The 19,652-nt window shown below is 45.4% G+C and overlaps 1 protein-coding gene across 2 annotated transcripts; it reads left to right on the top strand.

The window, feature by feature from the left end:
• Nucleotides 1-1,170: 1,170 nt before the first annotated feature.
• Nucleotides 1,171-19,373, top strand: GDNF (glial cell derived neurotrophic factor). Of its 2 annotated transcripts, none has more exons than XM_054283577.1 (2): nucleotides 1,171-1,342; nucleotides 17,059-19,373. In XM_054283577.1, the coding sequence occupies exons 1-2, from the start codon at nucleotides 1,171-1,173 to the stop codon at nucleotides 17,541-17,543; spliced, it is 657 nt and encodes a 218-aa protein (XP_054139552.1). In that variant the 3' UTR covers nucleotides 17,544-19,373. The 2 variants fall into 2 exon arrangements, with proteins under 2 accessions (XP_054139552.1, XP_054139553.1); XM_054283578.1 differs by having other exon boundaries at nucleotides 1,171-1,243.
• The last annotated feature ends 279 nt before the right edge of the window (nucleotides 19,374-19,652 follow it).

The raw sequence follows: 19,652 nt of genomic DNA on the forward strand, positions 1-19,652 counted from the left end.
AAGGCAGCGGCCGGCGGGGAAGCGCGCACCGAGCGGCAGCCGCGCCCTAAGCCCGCGGCCGGACCGGCACCTCCGCGGGTCCTCCCGGCTGCGCTGCGCCTCCCGGGCCCGACACTGCCCCGGGCCGGCCGAACCGGGCAGGCCGAACCGGGCCGGGAGCAGCTGCAACCCCCGGCGGCGGGCAGAGGGCTGCGGGTACGTGCCGTGGCAGACTTGGGGCAGGGCGGCTGGAGAACGAGGAGAAGAAAAGGAAAAGACACAAGGGAAGGGAAGGGAAGAAGGGAAAAGAAAGAGGATCGGTGAAAAAAAAAGAAAGAAAGAGAGAATGAAAGAAAGACTAGGGGAGGAGAAGAATACAAGGAGTGGGAAATGGGAAGAGGAAAATTAAAGGGAGATGGAAACAAAGAGGAAAGGAAAAATGAAAGTGGAAGGAAAAAAGGAAATCTTGAAGTAAGGGGGAAGAGAAATAGGAAGAAGAGAGGAAGACAATAGGGAGAGAGGACAGAATGGGGAAAAGGAGGTGTATAAGGAAAAAAGGTGGCAAGTGAAGATGAAAGGAAAAAGGAGAGAAAAAATTAAGAGCAAAGGGAGGACTGGATAGTGGAAGGGAAGGGTGGGGGGAAGAAGAAAGGGAATAAGAGAGAGAAAAAAGGGAAGGAGGTGAGGGGAAGGGGAAGAGAGGGAAAGGGAAAGGAAGGTTTGCTTCTAGCACATCAAGTCTGCACAGACCAGCACCCCAGATGAGCCCAGTCCTACCCGGGCCAGCCTGAGAACAAGTGCCCTGGTGCTGCCCAGGTGCTGGACAAGCACAAGGTGACCTGCCTGCCAGTGAGCACAGGGCCATGGTCACACTCCCTGTCAGACAGACTTGTGGGCCTGCATGCCTGCCTTCCCCAGTGCAGCTTTCTCAGGCATAAAGGGACTGGAGGCCATCCTGTGCCTCCCTCTCCCACACCACTCACTGGCTGGGGAGAGCCCACCCCACTCCTCTGGCTGCACGAGGAGCAGTTGTTGTTCCATCCAGGCCTGGCCTGGGTGACCCAGTGTGATCTGGGGTGCGAGACTGCTCAGCTTTGTCTCAGGGCTGGGGCAGGACTGGGGAACAGAGCAGCTGGGAGCTAACCCTGCCTCTCCTTTCTGCCAGGGGCCCGTGTTGGAAGGAGATCTAAGATGAAGTTATGGGATGTTGTGGCTGTCTGCGTGGTGCTGCTCAACACGGTCTCCACCTTGCCCCTGCCCACCGGTAAGACGCCTCCCAAGGGGTCCCCTTCAGTGGTAGAGGGACCTGAAGATGATCTCTCCCCCATCAGCCTGCTGCCTCCCTATGCTGTGCACAGTGACTGTAAGAAACATTCCCCTTTGTAGCAACTGCTGTCTGTCTTGCTAAACTCGCTTCCCTTTGCTCAGGCATCAGGGTGAGGAGAGGATCCTCCCGTTTTGTGCCCCTGTTTCTCCACATGCAGTGTCATTGGCTTTGGTCTTGCTCGAGCAGCTCCAAGCTTAGTCACTCGCCAAAGCTGGGGGTTGACGATTGCAGTTGCAATGCCCCCTGCCCACTCCAGCCCTGCCTTCCTGGCAGTCTTAGGATCCCTCTGGTTGAGGAACGTGGGGAGGTGGGTGGTGCAAGTCTGTTGTATGCAGAGGAGCCGAGAGGAGGATCTGGCTCACACCCCTCGCAGCACAGAAACTCCTTCTGCAGCGCCTCAGCCTCCTCTCCCTGCTCAGACCTGCCAATGCAATTATTCTCCGCCTGTAGTAGGCGCAAGTCGCGATGGAGGTTTGGCTCCTTGATGGGAGGCACTGTACACATCCTGGAGTACTGCTGAGCTTCATTAAATCCTCCTTGGATTCTGATCTCGAAATTAGTGTGTCCACATGGAAATTTACAGAAGAGTAGCTGTGGCAGGGTTAGGGGCCTGATGCAGAGCAATCCACATGAGCTAGCTCACAGTAAGACAGTTTACAATCTAAATGACAGATAATAATGCTTTGCTAATAATAGGTCCTGTGTCTACAATAGCAGGTACAGGATTTTCACAGTGGTATGTGAGCGCTATGTTAACTCTGGTGGCTTTCTAAAGAGAGAGGTAATATGACTCAGTAAGAAGCAGTGAATACTCACATGAATAGTGGAGACGTTCGCTTAGCAAAGGCGCAGACGCAGTTTGAAGGTTGCTTCTTTTGCCCTTGCTCATCCCCCTCTCTGTTTAGCTCGTTACAGGATACAGACAGTATCCAGTAATTGGGATTCATTTCTATCTCCTTTTCTGGAGGCATGTCCTTTCCCTGCGCCTGCACAGCTCCAGTCACAGGCAGTCACACTCTGGTTTCTCTGGGAGCAGCCAGGCTAACGCAGCGAGGAGGCACCGAGCATTTGCTGTGACTTCACTTTGACCCCTCCCAAACACTCGTCTCTTCCATACACACACATTTATGCCCTTGCCTGTTTAGTCTTCTCTCTTCCCTTCTCTTGCTAGTGTTTCCCCCCTGCTGGAATCTTGCCTGGGCTCCCGCCTCCGCGTGTCCCAGCCTGGGCTCCTGCTGCTCACAGACTGGCAACCCTGACATCCTTTCAGCCCCTCCACACAGGGAGGTTGGCCAGAAGTGTTTCCTCAGTGGGCTACAGCCTGCCAGGATCATGGGGCTGTCACACATGGTGATCTTCTTCTCCATGGCAAGCCATGTGGTGGATAAGTGCTGTCCTGGAAAAGGCAGTGATCAGCTTTGCAGGCCACTGTGCTGCTCCCCTCTGCACAGGCTGGCGGAGGCGCTGGTGCAAGAAGAACATTAGGGGGAAGGCATCATGAGTCAGTTTGTGGCTCTCGCATAAACTTCAGGGTGGGAGAGCATTAATGCTCCATCTTTCCAGAGTGATTGTATTTGTACAATGCCTGCTTTTATCTTGAAACTGCCCTCTGGGAATATGGTCCCTGGTAAACTGATTCCTCTACAGCAGCTCAAGGGGATAGGCAGAAGTTGTGGTTCTCTCAGTTCCTAGTATGCAAAACTTCTCATCATTGCATCTTCTTTTTTTCCTTTCCTGTGGATTGTATAAATCCACAGGAAGCAGGAAGAAAGACAACCTGTGTTTTACCTGAGCTGTGGCAGTATCAACATTATGTCTTTTTCCAGGGTACAGACATGGGCTTAGCCATGCAGAGCTGGGTGGACGGTTATTGCCCAGGATAGTCATTTGAGGAAGGGCTGATAGTTTGGTCTCGATTTTTTAACTCTGTGTATCACTAACAAATGGGCCTGACTGCAAGAGCAAAGGAAGCAGTACTGTTCTTCACATCAGAAATTGAGGGAAACCCAGGGCGTTCCTGTGATCTTTGTAGGGCAGCAGTTAACACGACAACCGAGTGTGAAAGTTAGAAATTAATCTCTATGTAGCCAAGTCAGATGAGTCATGGGAGACCTGCAGAAAGGTGACTGCAAGAGAGCAGTGAAATACTCTGCTGCACTTTTATGCTCTTTGTTGATTTAAAAATGTGCAGTGTCTGGCAAACAGTCTGCAAACAGGCTGTGAGGCAGATCCTTCCCAGGCACATCACTGCCTTCCTGCTGCAGCAGCACTTTGCTCAGGTCACCCCCATCAGTCCCTTTGACATCTTTGTTCTCTCCGCTTACAATCTGGTGCCATGCACCCTTCAGCACAACAAAGACATAGAACTAAGCACACAAGAGCAATCAGTGTCTACACCATGTACATTTCCCTTTCCACTTGAAGGCTTCTCTTGCCATCAGGGCACGATGTGCCACGAGCACAGAGGTGTGCTTGCAGCTCCCATGTATTCCCATCTCTGTGGGTGCTGTTGGTCAGCTGCTTTGCTAAGGGCTTTGGCAGGGGACAGCTCACAAAGTGGTGGGAGCACCATCATCACCTGTGTTGCCTCACATGCGTAGGGCAGTGTGTGGGCCCTGGGTGCTGTGTGCATTCAGAGAGGTGCATTGCTGTCCCCTAAAGCAATCCCTTTGTAGCCATTTGCTCCAAGGTCCATTACTCTTACTCCAGAGAAGTTGTGTCTCCCACACACCACCTGCATTAGGGCTTAGCAGGATTGTGAGATCAAGTCCAGCCCTAAGGGCAGGCCAAACAGCTTGCTGGGGAACACATCTGTTTCCCAGGCCCTTGACACCTTTTTGTGTTCTTGTTTGATGGGATTGCTTTCTCTGCAAAGTACTCTGAGGTCACCTGATGTTACCCCATCCCTTTCAGGCTGGCTTGAAACCTCCCTTCATTTCAGGCTCCAGGCAGGGTTCTAACCTCCTGGGCTGATCAGGTGTAATGTGCTGACCTTTGCTGTTCAGGGTAGTAATCAGAGATGCCAGAGGGTGCTAGCAATTGCAATCTTCTGCATTTTTAATTGCACTGGAGGCTGGAGTATCCTCCACAAATGCAGTGCACTGGAGATGAATCCAGTATTTGTAGGTGTTTTGGCATCAATATTCATGGAATAGCTTATTTCACACCCACAAAAACCAGAATAGATGTAGAGTTTGTAACTATTTCATTGTTTCCCTTATGCTACAATCCTCTGGAGGAAGAGCACCATTAACTTAAATACCAAATGCAAGTAGAAAAAATATAAACCACATTATTATAAACTAAATACTAAGTCAGCAGCCTCAGAAGCTTGACAGTGCAGAGGGAGCCAGACACTTGTTTGCATTATACACAGTCACCAGTGAATACTTCTTGTAACTGCTTGCTGTTGGATGAACATAATCAACATGTACGTGAGGACTAGAGTGTCCTAAAATCCATGGTATGATGGGTATTCTCTTGATCAAGTGAGAACCTTTACTAAGAGCTAGTGGTAAGCAGGTAGAATTAAATGAAACATCTCCCCATGGGATTTTCCCTCCTGGTAAGAGGAAAAGATAGATTTTGCATCATGGTATCTGGGTTACTCTATAGCTACTGAATGGTCATTCACTGTGGGAGCTCCTTTGGTATATGCTGTGACACATCATGGTGTGTGTTTGTGTTATACCTCTGTTAAAAATTCTTCTTACTCCTTCGAAGGTGTATTTAATGTTGAGCTACTGGTTTTAGTTGCAACTTTATTAATTAATATGGAAAGTATCTAGAAAAAACAGTGGTATTGTAGGGCTCTTTAAGTCAAAACCAGTATTTAATTATGCTTTCAGCTGAATGCATTTCCTTCCCTACAATATTTATTAGGCCCATTCAATGTCACAAACTGCAGCTCTCATGTTCCTGCCTGGGCTTTCCTGCTCAGCACACCTATGGTGTGGCGTGTGTGCTTTACACGCAGACACCCAGGAGCTGCAGGGGTAACCTGCCCTGCACAGTAAACCCATCAGGGAGGCATCAGCCACCCCGAGCAGGTGCCACCCTGTGCCATCTGATCTGTGTGTGCCCAGCTCAGCCCGTGCATCCAGCACAGCCAGCACGTGTATGCATGTCCTAAAGTTTGTTTGCACAGGGACACCCAGATTATCTAGGCTTTCAGAAACCCCAAGCATTCAGCTTGGTCCATTCATGGGCAAAATTCTAGAAGAATAAAGAAACCAGTCAGATGTGGCTAAATCCACAGGCATGTAGCCCTAAAAGCAAATTCCTCTGCAGTCTCAGGTATAAATGCTGAATATACTCCAGTGAAGAGCACTCTGTGACTTAAGGAAAAAAAAGTTCTGAATTGCAGGATAATAAAGTTCTATTTCTCATTTTGAGTTATCCTTTGCTGAAAGTGTTAGTTCTTTGCTGCTTTTCAATTTAGGGACCTCAAAAGATTGCCAGTGAAACTGTGGATGCTGTTGGATGTTTTGCAGGTGTTTATTGACAGATAACATACCTGCACATATTTTTCTTTGTTATCTTTCATTAGACTCTTCAGTATATTTTAGAAATATCCATGTTCAGGATTTGCAGAGCTTCATAACATTCCTTGAAAACCTGAAGAATTTGGTTGTGTTAAATATTCACTAGACTGTCACTGAATTCAGTGGAGGAGTCATTGTTTGTCCACCAGTAGAAGATCCTCTGACTGATAGGTTGTAATGTCTTTGTAAATTATGCAAAGACATTACAATGTATGGTTAGCTCCTGGTTAGTGCTGCAAAAAGCAGTTTTAAAATAATTAAAGTTACAAAGGCTTTGAGAAGCCATTTGGGTCATCAAGTCCCACCGTGCCACAATTGCAGGTGTTCAGAGGTGAACATCGAGTGCAAATACCCAGCTTTCATCCCTCCCCCCACCACTATCTAGAGATTGAAACATAAAACTTGTAGTACATAGGCCAAACCCTACATAACCACATTTGTTGTGGATTCCCATATTTCTGAGGCAGTAAGAAATAAGTGCAAATAAGTAGAAATAAACAAGCAATACAAAATACTGCAGCATAACCATGTCCAGGATCATCTGAGATCTAAATAGGCCACTGACACATTAGTGCTGGTAGAGTGGTTAGCACTGCAGAGTGGTCATTTTTTTACAAAACCAGCTCAGTTTCTGATCAAGAAATATCCTTTGGTAAAGAGAACCACAGGAAAGATTTCAGTTGTTCTTGGAATTTCAATCATGATTGCAAAGAGAAGAAAGAAAATAGGATCAAAAACACAGCTGCAAATAAAATGTTATGACAAAAAATGTATGTTAGAATATGTTTTAAGACCAAGGACTTAAAATTAATTTTGTGAGGTATTTCATGTAGCAGCATTTTTTTAAGGAATAAAGCCACTCATATGACCTAGTAGAAGTTTAGGCTCTATTATACATCACTTAGACTGAAACCTGCAGGTACATTTCTTTGAAGTCTTTGGAACTTGTGCAAATACTTTAAAGATTACTGCACAGGATTATTCTTCAAAATAAGCAAACACTGAAATCCATGTATTTATTTTCCTGTGCTGTGGCTGGGCAGTGTTATAGCAATATGCCGAAAATTCTCTGGTGGCCACACTTTTAGAGGCAAGCTGGTCATATCCTCTTTGAATAAACTCTGTACAAACAGCTGGACTATCTCTGCTTCCATCCAAAGCATTTGTGATTTCTTTGGCAAAATCAGCCATTACTTAGGAAATATCTGAAGGGATGTAGCACCCAGTGTAGCAGTTAGGAAGGACCTTGGTCTTCTGAGCACACACCAGCTCTATCTGGCAAAGTGCCACCCCACACTTCCCAGCAGAGCCCTTCTGCAGTGGAGCACATGCACCTGCCCTAGAGCCAGGGACTGATTTCTGTAGCAATAACAATTTTCAACCAGCAATATTAAAACCTTCCATATTGTTCCTTTTGTAGACACATTGAAATGCAGGCAATTGAAAGGCAACAATGAAAGATCATGTGTTATTTATAGATCAGATCGCATCTGATAGCAGCAGAGATTGCCACAAGAGAAACACCAGCCAAGATTTTCTACAGACTGCTCTGCCAGTCTATGGCCACAGGGAATAAACTGGATTAGGGTCCCTTTAGAGTCTGTTCTTCCTGCTTTGCTGCATGTTTTTGTTCCTTGGGGTTCCTCTAAAACCCAAAGGGAGATGCAGCATAAGAGCACAGGCATTCTAGCAATAGCTGATGTTATTGATTTAAGCGTGCTCTTTCCCTTCAGTGAACTGTTATTAAAGAGGGGCTGGGTTAGCATTGTGGGCTTCTACTGATGTCATAACAGAGCTGGGCTGGATCATTTCTGCATCAGGGATGGTGAAGAAAGTACCACCAGTATTTCCTCCATTAAAACCTGCATGCTTGCCTATTAGCTGGCTGCATGTGTTCATGCTAACAGAGGTTGCAGGTTTCGGGTCTCCCTCATATATACTCAGGATTTGAGGTTCTAGCTTAACAAAATATTGGGAGTAAACCTAGGTTTTACTGGGAAGCTGGGTATTTACTCAGCATGGTATGGATGTGGGAGGGTACCAGATCTAGGAAGGAGTCAACAGGTATGTGTCTTGCCTTTATGTTTGGCTCCTACTTGGTCGGTAGCTTCAGGCAGGATACTGACACTTTTTCTATCTTCCTCTTTTACACTCTTGTGCTGTAACTTCTGATGCAGGGATGCTCTGAGGGTGCTCACATCCCTTAGGATAAGGTCCTAGCACATATGGGCTCCTGGCAGCATCTGCAGGAGATGCCACAAAATCTCAGGTGCAGCTGCTGAAATGCCGACTGCTCTGTGGTGCTCAGAGCTGGTGATCCAAAGCTCTGTGCCAGAGGCAAGATTACGTCCTCCTGTTGCTCCTCTGCTGCCTGACTGCTGGATGAGGTGTTCCTCTGCCCACCCCAGAGAGGCAGAGGTGGGGGTGAGCAAAGGAGGGCAGCCCAGCACTGGGCACTGTGAGCAACCTGGACCAGGTGAGGAACAACAAACTCCCGTGAGCAGGTCAGCTCCTGGCTTCCCCTGCCTCACACAGTCCATCTGAGCAGGTCAGCTCCTGGCTTCCCCTGCCTCACACAGTCCATCTGAGCAGGTCAGCTCATGGCTTCCCCTGCCTCACACAGTCCATCTGACCTGGCTGTTTCCCCCTGTGCTCAGGGCCTTCCCACACTGGCAGCAGCTGCGGTGGTCCCATTGTCTCCCCACTTTCTGCCTCTGTTGAGAACCAGCATTTCTGCCTGCAAGGACGCAAGCAGAGTACAGGAAGGGAGGCATTGCTGAGCATGGCAGAGTGAAAATACAAAGGACTCTGTACAAAGGACTCAAATCCACAGACAAATCTGTGGAATTGTCATTATGATGGACACGTGGGAAGCTGCAGGGTTAGGTAGTGAGCTACAAACACAGAATTGACTGCTCCATCAGGAGCAAGAACACCAGGAAGGTCAATCCTGTGCCTTTTACCAGCATTGTCTCATTGTACCTTATTGGTGTGAGTGGCCCTGGCATCACCCACCAGGTTATTTAGCACTTGCCTTGATGAGAGACAAGTGCCACCGGGGAGAGGCTCCATTTCTGAGTCTGAGGGGAGCCACAGCATGGGCTGGGAGTGAGGTAATACAGAACTCTATTAAACATTTAAGGATGAGCTGACCCTGGTTTGTTTGATGCTCTATTTCCTAATGCATGCAACCAATGAGTTTCCATTTCACTCTTGGTCCCATGGATTTTCAGGCAAGGCATGAAAGCAAAGTCATGCCTCAGAGAGGTGGTATTTTAATTGTTTAAATACCAAAAATGTTTCAGCATACTATTTTTAACACCTACCTTCACTTAGATGTGTTCATATAATATTGTCTTTTTATACCAAATATTTCATTTTCAATAAAACAAATGTTTTATCCCCACCACAGTTGCTCCTTTCTCAGTTTGTAAAGCAGAATGATCATCACATTAGTATTTTTAATCTGAATAAGGTTGCACTTCAACAAAAAAATTGCTTCAAATCTCTCCTAAAATACATCTCTGTGGTGTGAGATGGAGGCATTCTGTGTTCAGACAGGCCATGTCCTCTATAATAAGCACCTGAAAACAATACTGCAAAGCAAGCTAAATATTTTTTAAAAAATTAAATCATTATTATGAATTCAAGTAATCTTTTTTTATTTGATTGATTTGGTTCGATTATGAAAGTCCCAGATTAAATACCAGAACTGTTTTTGAAAAGGGGCCATTTAATCCTAATGCAGATCTGGATCTACATTTTCAAAATATTCCTTACCATTACAATGAGCTGGACTAAATCCCTAGAACTTTGAAATCATCCTTCAGGGTCTGATCCTGTTGTTTGAACTTCTCTAATTCTCAAGTTAAATAATTCAGTTAAGTGTTTGGTCTAATGTTTTTATGTGATAGCTATACACTGTCACAAAAGCAGGCATAAAAACTGCAATCTAAAAGCAAAACCTAATTTTATATTGTTTAATATACCTTTTGTGACTTCTGTTACATCACTTCAGCTCAGGGTTTGTAAAATGCCAAATAATGTGGCAGTTTTATGAGGCTGAAAAAAAAAGGGAAAACTCACCTTTATAAATCATTCTTCTGCAATATGCAAGGTTTAACATTTTCTTGTATGCCATGAGAGAGAGCATGGTTAGAAGAGACTGTAGTTAGTCTTTTAAATCCATACCCAGGTATCAAAAGAAGAAACTGGATGTTTGTCTCAAAAACTGAAGATCCAAACCATCAGTTTGTAATCAGGTACCAGCTGAGGATTTCTTGCTTTATCATGCTAGGTTGCTGCCATTGCACACAGGGGACTATTCAGCTTTAAAATGCATCTGTTGATAGCAAAATCAAATTAATAGATTTTTTAAATGTAATTGTGATCACATTTGAACAGATAGAAATAAATTGTGCGTTTTTACTTAATGGAGACTGGTTTTTTGATAATGGGATGCATTTGGTGTGAGTTTCCATTTAGACCTGTTTCATGTAGAAGTCTATCAGAACACTTTATCCTTCTAAGAAGCACAGGGACCAGATCCCAGTCCTGGTGTCACATGCTGTCTCTAATGAAATAAAAAGGCAAGGGCAGGTTGCAGTGGGGAGGATGCCCGCAGGAAGGCACATTTCCCTGCACTCCCAGAGCAGAACTGAGGGCTGGATTTCCCCCAGGCTGATGGGGAGTGCCGTGGCTGTTCGGCTGCAGGACCCTTCCCTCGTGTGTGCTGCCAGCTCTGCCTGTGCCCAGGGGACAGAGACTGTGCTTGGGGACAGGCAGATCAAAGCTTCAGGTTCCAGAGAACGTCAGTGAGGCAAGAATTTCAGTCTGCATTATAGAAGGATGTTCCAAACCTGGGAGTCTGGGTCAAAGCTATGATCTGACTGTGCCCTAAGTGTTTAGGAAACAAGCAAACAGCTTGCAAACAGCAAGCAGATGAGGCAAATATTCTTGTGTTTGGTTTTAGGGGGTTTTTTTGGTTTTTGGTTGTTTGGTTGGTTTGGTTTTTAAATTAGTATTTTAAGTGAGTCTCACTCTGTTGAAGGTGTTCACCAGCTGTGCCCCCAGCCTGATCACTCTGCTAGATTCCTATTTGCATGAGTCTTGTGACATTTCTTTTTCTTTCTTTCTTTCTTTCTTTCTTTCTTTCTTTCTTTCTTTCTTTCTTTCTTTCTTTCTTTCTTTCTTTCTTTCTTTCTTTCTTTCTTTCTTTCTTTTTCTTTCTTTCTTTCTTTCTTTCTTTTTCTTTCTTTCTTTCTTTCTTTCTTTCTTTCTTTCTTTCTTTCTTTCTTTTTCTTTCTCTTTCTTTCTTTCTTTCTTTCTTTCTTTCTTTCTTTCTTTCTTTCTTTCTTTCTTTCTTTCTTTCTTTCTTTCTTCGCTTTTTTATTAATTTTTCTGGTTACGTGAGAAAATCTTCACAAATCAAGAGCCCTTGCTCAGCTGGACAAGGATACAGAGAGGGTGCTCAGAGGCACAGTAGCACATGGACTGCCATCAATACCCAACAGTCTCGTGCTCTTTTTGCAGCCATAGGAAAAGGCTCTGCCTGTTCCTGCCTGGGTGACATGGTACTGAAAGAGGGAGCGTGGAAAGGAGCTGCAGGAGAGTGAGCTGAGCACAGCAGGACACAGGTGGTGGATACAGCTCCCACAGGCCCTGCTGCATCCCCAGGCTCCTGCTTCAGGGACACCAGGCAGGGATGGTGCATAAACACCTGCAGGTGCCTGCACACAGGCTGCCTCCAAGGGACTTCCTCAGGGAGCTGGGCAGTCAGGAAACAGCTTTGAGAACTGTGACATAAAACCCAAACAAAACCTCATGACTTCACACCAGTCTGTGGCACCATGGTTTAAGTGGTGGGGCTCAGCCCATCGCACCCAACCAGAGGGGTCTGTGAGCCTTTCTCCCACCCTCTGAGCAAGACCCTGTGTTCCCGAAGGGAGGATTTTACTTTTGTAGGACATGCATTCCTTTCCTTTGGGAAACACATGTTTTGAGGTGCATCACACAGGCAAGACAACTTTTGCAAACCTGTATTATGCTGCTCTGGCTGTCCTATCCTATCCTGTCCCATCCTGTCCTGTCCTAGATAGCTTTCAAAAAAAGGGGCAGACAGTGTCCAAGATCAGTTTTTAAATTTTAATTCCTTCACACCCCAGAGCTTGAGACTGGGGACTACTCCTCAGAGATCTTTGCTGCTTTAATGCCATTATCCCATCATTTTCTGCTGGCACATTGCACAACATGACAGGCATCTGTCATGTGTTTGTTCTCTCAGCTTTTCCGGCAGAAGGCAAGTGTTGTCAGTAAACTAGTTTGTTTTGAAAAAATGTGTGCGTGTGTGTGTGTATAATTAGTTGTGTTTGTACGTGTGTATGTGTAAATGGAGCACACATACACACATATGCAGAATGTGTATCTGCTCCTTGCAGGGGTGTGAAACCCCCCCAGCAAACTGCTGCACAGTCAAGTCAGCGCAGTGTGTGCAGTGTGAGAGAAGCTAAGATGCTGTGAGACTATAAACATTTTTTAAACAGAAGGGTAACAAAAAGCTCTACCAAAAAGCTTTATTCAGCTTACAAACCATGGCTGCTCACTAAGGCAGCCCCTATGAGTGCGCTGATGTTCCCTGGTCACAGCTCTGCTCAGTACCCCCACTGCCCCCAGCAGAACTTAAAACACTGCACAGACCAAACAAGTGCACAGGGTGTGATGTCTGTGGTGCAGAGAGGTCTCAGCATCCCTGGAGCACATCTACCACGTGCCCATCAGGATGGGGACATCCTGCAGTCAGTCTTCTCCACCTTCCCTTCTGTCTGTTAGCCTTTTACGGAGTTTAGTCACAGAGGTTATTGCTTATCCATGTATGATGTCTGATGGAAGCTTCCTCAGCATTTACCTCTGGTTTCAACCCATCGTGCCTGGTGTCAGTGCTGGTGTTTCCACTGGATTGCTCTGGGTCCCATTTCAGCAGTTCTTCACAGAGTTTTGTTTCAGGTTTTAGGTCTCCACACCCATGCTTGTTGGAAAGCTGAATATCCCTACAGAGCCATGGCTGTCACCTCAGCACGGGGCTAGGACAAGTCTCCCTCCACTCCTGGTTGTCAATCTTTCTTCCAGACCCCTGTGACCCATTCCCAGTGACTGCTTGTAGTCACACTGATGACTGATTTATTAAGCAGTAGAAAATTATCTGATTGCAGAGATTGGAGCTGTTGCCAAGACTGTTAAATTATGGAAGCAAACCTGGGGTACCTTGGCACTGCGTTGAAGCTGCCAAAAGAGCATTGGTGCATTGCTCACAGCCAGTTTGAGGCTCCACAGGCAGAGGAGAGTGCTGCTTACAGAAACTTGCAAGGTCTCACTGAGTAGCCCAGAAATGCAGCTGCACTGTGTTGATTTGATGTACCTATATAGCCTGTACCAGCACATGAATTTTAGGTGGGCGGACAGTGACCAGGATGACCTGCACATTTTCTCAAGGGGAGCTCTGTGCCCACTGTTTCCACCAGTTTTCTTTTATCACCCACAGGCCTTTTGTCTCCTTCAGTGATGTAATCTCCAAATATTGGGGGCCACTGCAGGAGTCTTACTGGTAGATTTGGATACCTGCATGGGATGGTTTCCAGTTCCCTGGACTGAAGAGAAAGTCCACACTGGAGGCAGGAAATTGGAATTCATCTTACTAATAGTACTGGCATTCCTCCCAGTGAGTCTCCAAAATATATCCTGGTGTTGCAGTAGGGCATGAGCAGAGCAGGGATCCTCAGCTCCATTAGGCACTCGGAACACTTCTTGAACAGTTCATGTTAGAGCCTTAATGACATTAGCAGGACCAGTCTTGCTGCCAGTGACCCCATTTTCTGGGTGCAGCTTGTCTGTGTGTGCAGGTAGGATTTCTCTAGTTGAATGCTGTTGGGTTGATTATTTGATCTACTTTTTGCCCTACTGCTCACACCTTCTGCAGGGTTGACAGTGCACGTCTGTGTCACCAGCATTGCGTGGGGCTCTTTAGTGGCATTTAGTTTCCTCAACCTGAAATATCACAGGCCACTCGCAGTGCAGAAAGCTCTCAGTGGCATCACCTCCCTTGGTGCAGCTGGGGTAGGAATCACACATGAACCAGGATGGATCTCAGTGTGCACTTTTATCAGGAACACAGTTCACCACATGGGTCTGCCCTCCTCCTATCTACTACCCTCCAGGATATAGTTGCCAGAACAGTGCTTGAACCCCGTAGCTGTCTCATTGGTATTTAGCCAAAGTACACTCCTGCCTATGGCACTCTCACAGGGCTAGGTGGTATTTTTGCCCCTCAATTGCAAGCCATTTACAAGTGATGTGCCGAGCTGGATTATCTCTTCAGTTAATCCATAGTTTTGTTTCTCCCTTCTTGGGAGAGGGAGCTCTCACTACCCTGTCAGCGTGCCAGGCTCGAGATAAGCATAAGGCTGAATGTTGCAAACAATAACCTCTACATATAGGTTGGGTTTTGCTGTAGCTGTCTCTTGTCCCCTTCCTGATGGTTGATCACTGCACTAATTTTGTTAAGCCCTCGTATGTTTCCCTACAGTTGTGTTTCACTCTCCATAGCCAAGGTCTCCTTGCATCATACTGTTGGTAGAAAGGTTGTGCTAAAGAATACGTGAAAGAGGTGTGGGCTTGGGTAGTCACAGTTGTATAAGAGGAGGGCAGTTGGAGTTTAAGAGTGTGAAGGGCACTTCTAGAGCCATCTCCTCAGGGCTACATCCTTCTCTAATTTGGTTACAGACTAAGAAAACTAGTTTGTGTGTAGGAAATCTAGAAACTACTCAGACTCGAGCAATAATTGCCTTCTGCCAGCTACTTTCCATCTGTATCTGTGTCAAGGCCAAATTTGTACTTCAGCAATGGGGGTTATGTGAGCTCCATGTGGGTCATCTTTTTTAACTGAGTCTAGAAAGATGTCTAGCCCTTGTTGCTTAAAGGGAACATAGCCCACCTATTGCCGGGACCTGGTTCTTGCTCGGTTGGGCAATACTTGTACAGAGTAGGCAGACCAGCCTGTTCAGCAAAGGAGCTGGTTGGTGCATCCAGGGGACACATCCATCCAAGCAACTCCCCTCACAGTGTGTATTTGTTACCTGCTGCAGAGATAGAGGAATGCAAGAAAAGTGTATTTACCACTGATGTTGCAGAGATATGGAGCTGGGTCCTGCCTTGTTCAGGTTCCACATAGCTGTATAGATAGCAGCCATCCCTCCCTTGTGTCTTTGAACATGAACACTGCTCTCTGGGATTGTTGTTTTTAGCATGGATAAAACAAAGTGTAATTCACCTTTTTCAGTTTCAAACTCTACAGTTTATAGCACCCTGTTTGCCTTGTATCACCCTCATTACATGGAGGTACAAGGTTTCCAGCCTCCATTACTCCTTTACCAGTATAAACTATTTTGCTGGATACATCCAACAGAAAACACATACCTCTGATCCCTCACTATTGATGGATGGAGGCCTCTAGGATGTGGCTACTTCAGGCAGCAGTCCCATTCCTGATCATGTGCAGATGCTCTCTGTTCCAGCAGGTTTTTGCACTGGCAGAGTTAGGATCCTGCTGCCCCCCATCTCCTCTGTATTTGGTGCTTCTACTGAGGATATGAGGGTGCACTTTTGCTAGGTAGTGGGGGCAGCCTCATGCCTTCCTGCCTCCTGTTAACAGAGTCAGTGCTACCCTGTCTGAGCTGGGTACCTGTGCTCAGGTCACCCATTGGGATTCCTGTCTTGCTGTGCTCATCAGGGAAATGTGAGTAAATGGAAGTGGAAGCAATGGAATGGAGTAAGTGGAAATGCTGAGCCTTTGCCTGAGGAGCCATTCCAATCTCAGCACCTCTCTGAGTGGGAGCCTTTGTGTAGGTACCAGCTCCTGACCAGGTGCACTGCACTGGATATTGCCTCTCCCAATCTTTGGTGTTCCTGCAGTATTTGTAGGAGTATTGGAGATGGATATTCCTATATATGCAAGACCAGTGTGACACGGTCTGTTGCGTGTTGGGTTTTAGGAGTTAAGTGCAGAAAGGAGCATTCTCTAAGGACTTACTTGAAAGGAAGAAGTCTCAATTTTTGGGGCAATAAATCTGAAAAAAAGATCTCGATATTGCAATATAGTTTAAGATGTGGTCATTAATAATGCAAGGTAAGGGCATCCACACAGAGTCCTGGCAGTCTGGCCCTCCCTTAGTTCTCTGAATTCACTAAAGCAGGTAATTTTGAGGGATTTAGTCCATGGGAAGATTAGGGAGCTCAATGCTTTTTTTTTTTTTTTTTCCCAAATCATGATGAAATGGCAAAATTTATAAGCATTTCAGAATACATTTAATTTCACCCTTCCTGAAGAGGTTCATTCTGCTAGTATCGAAACATTTCATTGACTTCATAGTACAATTTACTTGAATAATTCATCAATGATATACCAAGTGATAAATTAAATAGAATAAAAATTAAATTTTCATAAAAAGAAAATGTATTCATAACATTTCCCTAAAAAATTAACATAATACTACTATTCTGACCTATTTTTACTCAGTGTGATCAGCATCTTGTGATACAAAACACTTACATGAGAAATTATTCAAAAGCTATGAAAATAATTATCCCCTAGAAGCAGTAAAAACCCAGGCATTCATCCAGGAATAATATCTCAGTCTGGTACCCCAGGAAATCCTCCTTCTGTCATGCCCAAAAACCTTATTGACAGGTGGCTTTGGCAATACTAACCGCTGCTGGTGTGAAAAGAAAATAATTAACAACTATAATGGAAAAATTGCTTTAAAGAAAACTCTTCCTGTTGCTACTTTGCTGGGAAGAGTCTGTAAAACCTCTTTACTGGTGGCTTCATCCACCTCTTAACTAATATTCATACCATGATATGTTTTTCCTTCCCTCTATTTCCACAGGGCTCATTCAGTGTTAAAAGATGTGCTGAAACACTACCAAGCATCAGCAGACACACACAGAAATACAAATACGTCTCATTTATCTTTCCCCAAATGAATTTCTGTGATGACCTAAACCATTCCAAATTCTCCTTGATTTCTGAGGGTCTGGGCATGTGTTCTGAAGTGATGGGCACAAAAGCTTGCATGTGCATAATATTTTTGAGTTGTGAATGGATAAACTTTGTGATAACTGATGTGTGACAAAGCCTTTTCTCTCTTTCCCAAACAGCTAATATGCCAGAGGATTATCCTGATCAGTTTGATGAGGTAGTGGACTTTATTCAAGCCACTATTAAAAGACTGAGGAGGTCACCAGATAAACAGACTCCGATTTTTTCTAGGCGGGAGAGAAACCGTCAAAATGCAGCCACAAACATAGAGAATTCCAACAGAAAAGGAAGGAGGAATCAAAAGGGCAAAAATCGAGGATGTGTCTTAACAGAAATACATTTAAATGTGACCGACTTGGATTTGGGATATGAAACCAAAGAAGAGCTAATTTTCCGGTATTGCAGTGGATCTTGTGACGCAGCTGAGACCACCTATGACAAAATTTTAAAAAACTTAACCAGAAAGAAAAAACTGGTCACTGACAAAGTGAGGCAAGCCTGTTGCAGACCCACAGCCTTTGATGACGACCTGTCCTTTTTGGATGATAACCTGGTTTACCACATACTGAAAAAACATTCCGCAAAAAGGTGTGGATGCGTCTGACGGCTGCATGTCGAGGCGGCACAGTTTTCCATTCCTGCTATGCTGCAAAGAGAGGGACCAAGGTTCCCAGGGAAGTGTCTGCTCCAGGTGGAGGAAAAAGGACCAAGAACACAGACTAAGGAGCCATGAGAGCCTGGGGATAAGGAGGCATGCGGCAGAGTAGAAGGATGGAGACTTCTGGCGTCCTATGGGGATTTAGATAAAAGCTCAGGTGGAGATGACGATGGATGGATGATGTGCACGCTACCTTTCCTGTTTGACTCAATCCACCATCAGTGAGACTCAGTCCATGAGGAACGTGCTTAAAAACACAACCCTGCCATACCACGCTGTGTTGTAGTTATGCCATGATATACCAGTTATACCAAGAAGCTTAGCTAAGAAGTAGCTTAGGAGTCCCTTACTAATCCCCTGTGCCCTCAGCTCTACTGAAAGACACATTGTGCTACTGCTCACTGGAGGGCAGTTCCTGAGTGCTTAGGACAACTCCTAAGCTATAAGATTACCCCTGTAAGTAAGATGATATTGGGCAAATATCAAAATGACCAGGCTCAAGTTCTTATGAAGCAAACCAGTTCCTCTTACTGGCTAAGTTTGGTTATTTCCATCTTTTGTTTCTTCAAATTGAGTGCAGGATTTTGTTCTTCTGATACCTGTGAAAACAAGTTGAGTTTTTAAGCACTTCTTCCTAGTATAGTAAGAGAAATAACAAGCCCAGCCTACACAAAATGCGTTTCTTTAGGTTTACAAAGGACTAACATCACTTGCATAACTACATTTCTATTTGGTCATTGTGATTGAGAGAGACTACTTGATGCAATGCATCCCTTCAGAGACATAAGTATACAGAAGATATTTATTGAGATTAAGTTATTGTTATTTATTACAGTTCAGTAATGAGTCTCCTTATTTATTAAAGTGTCTTTCAAAGGTGCCAAAGTAGATGGCACTTGGGGATATAGAGAGACAAAGACGTTGGGAACAACGGTCCATGCTTTTGATTGAAGGTGTTAACTTGAATGCAAAAAATCACTTACTTTACCTTTTTTTCTTTTAAACAAAATCTTAATTATGTTCACAAAAGGTAGCGCTGAAGCCTGCAGTCCTTATTCCTGTCACTAAGCCTTTTGAAAATTACTGCAGTCATACATGTGCAGGAGCAGCAATGGCTCTGGATGAGTGAGGGTCGCAGGACTTGGCTCAACATTAGCAATTTGTTAGAAAAACTAATTTTAGTCATATTTTAAATGTAGCCACATTTTTTTCTCACACTTTATGCCAACTGACCTCATATAACTATTGACAAATGGAAAATAATCACATTTAGCCTTATAATTTCTAGTTATATTTATTTAAGCTTTTCCTTCCATACTTCCGTATAGAAGAGGTTAAATCCCTCTTACTAGTTGTTAGCCCTGGATTTAATATAGCCTGCAAGTAAACAGTTGTGTTAAATAACCAGAGTGTTTTGTATAATTTGCTGAAACATTACAGGATCATACCCATGCAGCAGAACAGTCCAAGTTTCCTTAGGAGGAGGGAGGTTGCACAGCAAAGCTGTTTGTACGTGACCGCTAACACAAGCTCTCATTCTGGAGACATTTTTCCCAAAAGAGCAGGAGTGCAGGTCACTAGACATGCCTGACAACCAGTGAAGCATCAACTCCCACAAAAGCAACACGAAAAAAAATTCCTTATTGAAAACCATGGTCCAGCCTTTTATCTCACGCATGTAATGGCTCTCCATACTCATTTTGCCCTGGGCCCCTTGGGGCACCACTGCAGAAGGGTCTAGAGGTCAAGAAGGTCCAGACCAGGCATAGAAAGGTGTTCCAGGTGCATGGCATCTAACCCATCCCCGGCTTCCGCCGCTTTCCCGGGCGGATAGACCTGGAGAACCAGCCGCAGGGTCTGTTCTCACACTGCCACGGGGACACGGCCAGCCCCTCCGCGCCGCTCGGGGGCGGCGACACCCCCACGGTGGCACGAGGTGGCACCAAGCGCCTGCCGGGCACCGAGGCTCAGCTGCGCTGCCGGAGCTGATCGGCGACAGCGCTCAGGGCTGAGCCTTCTCCTGCCCCAGCTGGTGAAAACTTGCCTCAAAGCATT

Source organism: Melozone crissalis, unplaced genomic scaffold (assembly GCF_028551555.1).
Source record: "Melozone crissalis strain CALT ecotype California unplaced genomic scaffold, PUWL_Pcris_2 ptg000036l_1, whole genome shotgun sequence".
NCBI classification, from domain to species: domain Eukaryota; kingdom Metazoa; phylum Chordata; class Aves; order Passeriformes; family Passerellidae; genus Melozone; species Melozone crissalis.

Coding starts and splice junctions, on each gene's coding strand:
- GDNF (XM_054283577.1), top strand. CDS start 1,171: ATGAAGTTATGGGATGTTGTGGCTGTCTGCGTGGTGCTGCTCAACACG. Junction 1,343..17,058: donor CTATGCTGTGCACAGTGACT/GTAAGAAACATT, acceptor TTTCCCAAACAG/CTAATATGCCAGAGGATTAT.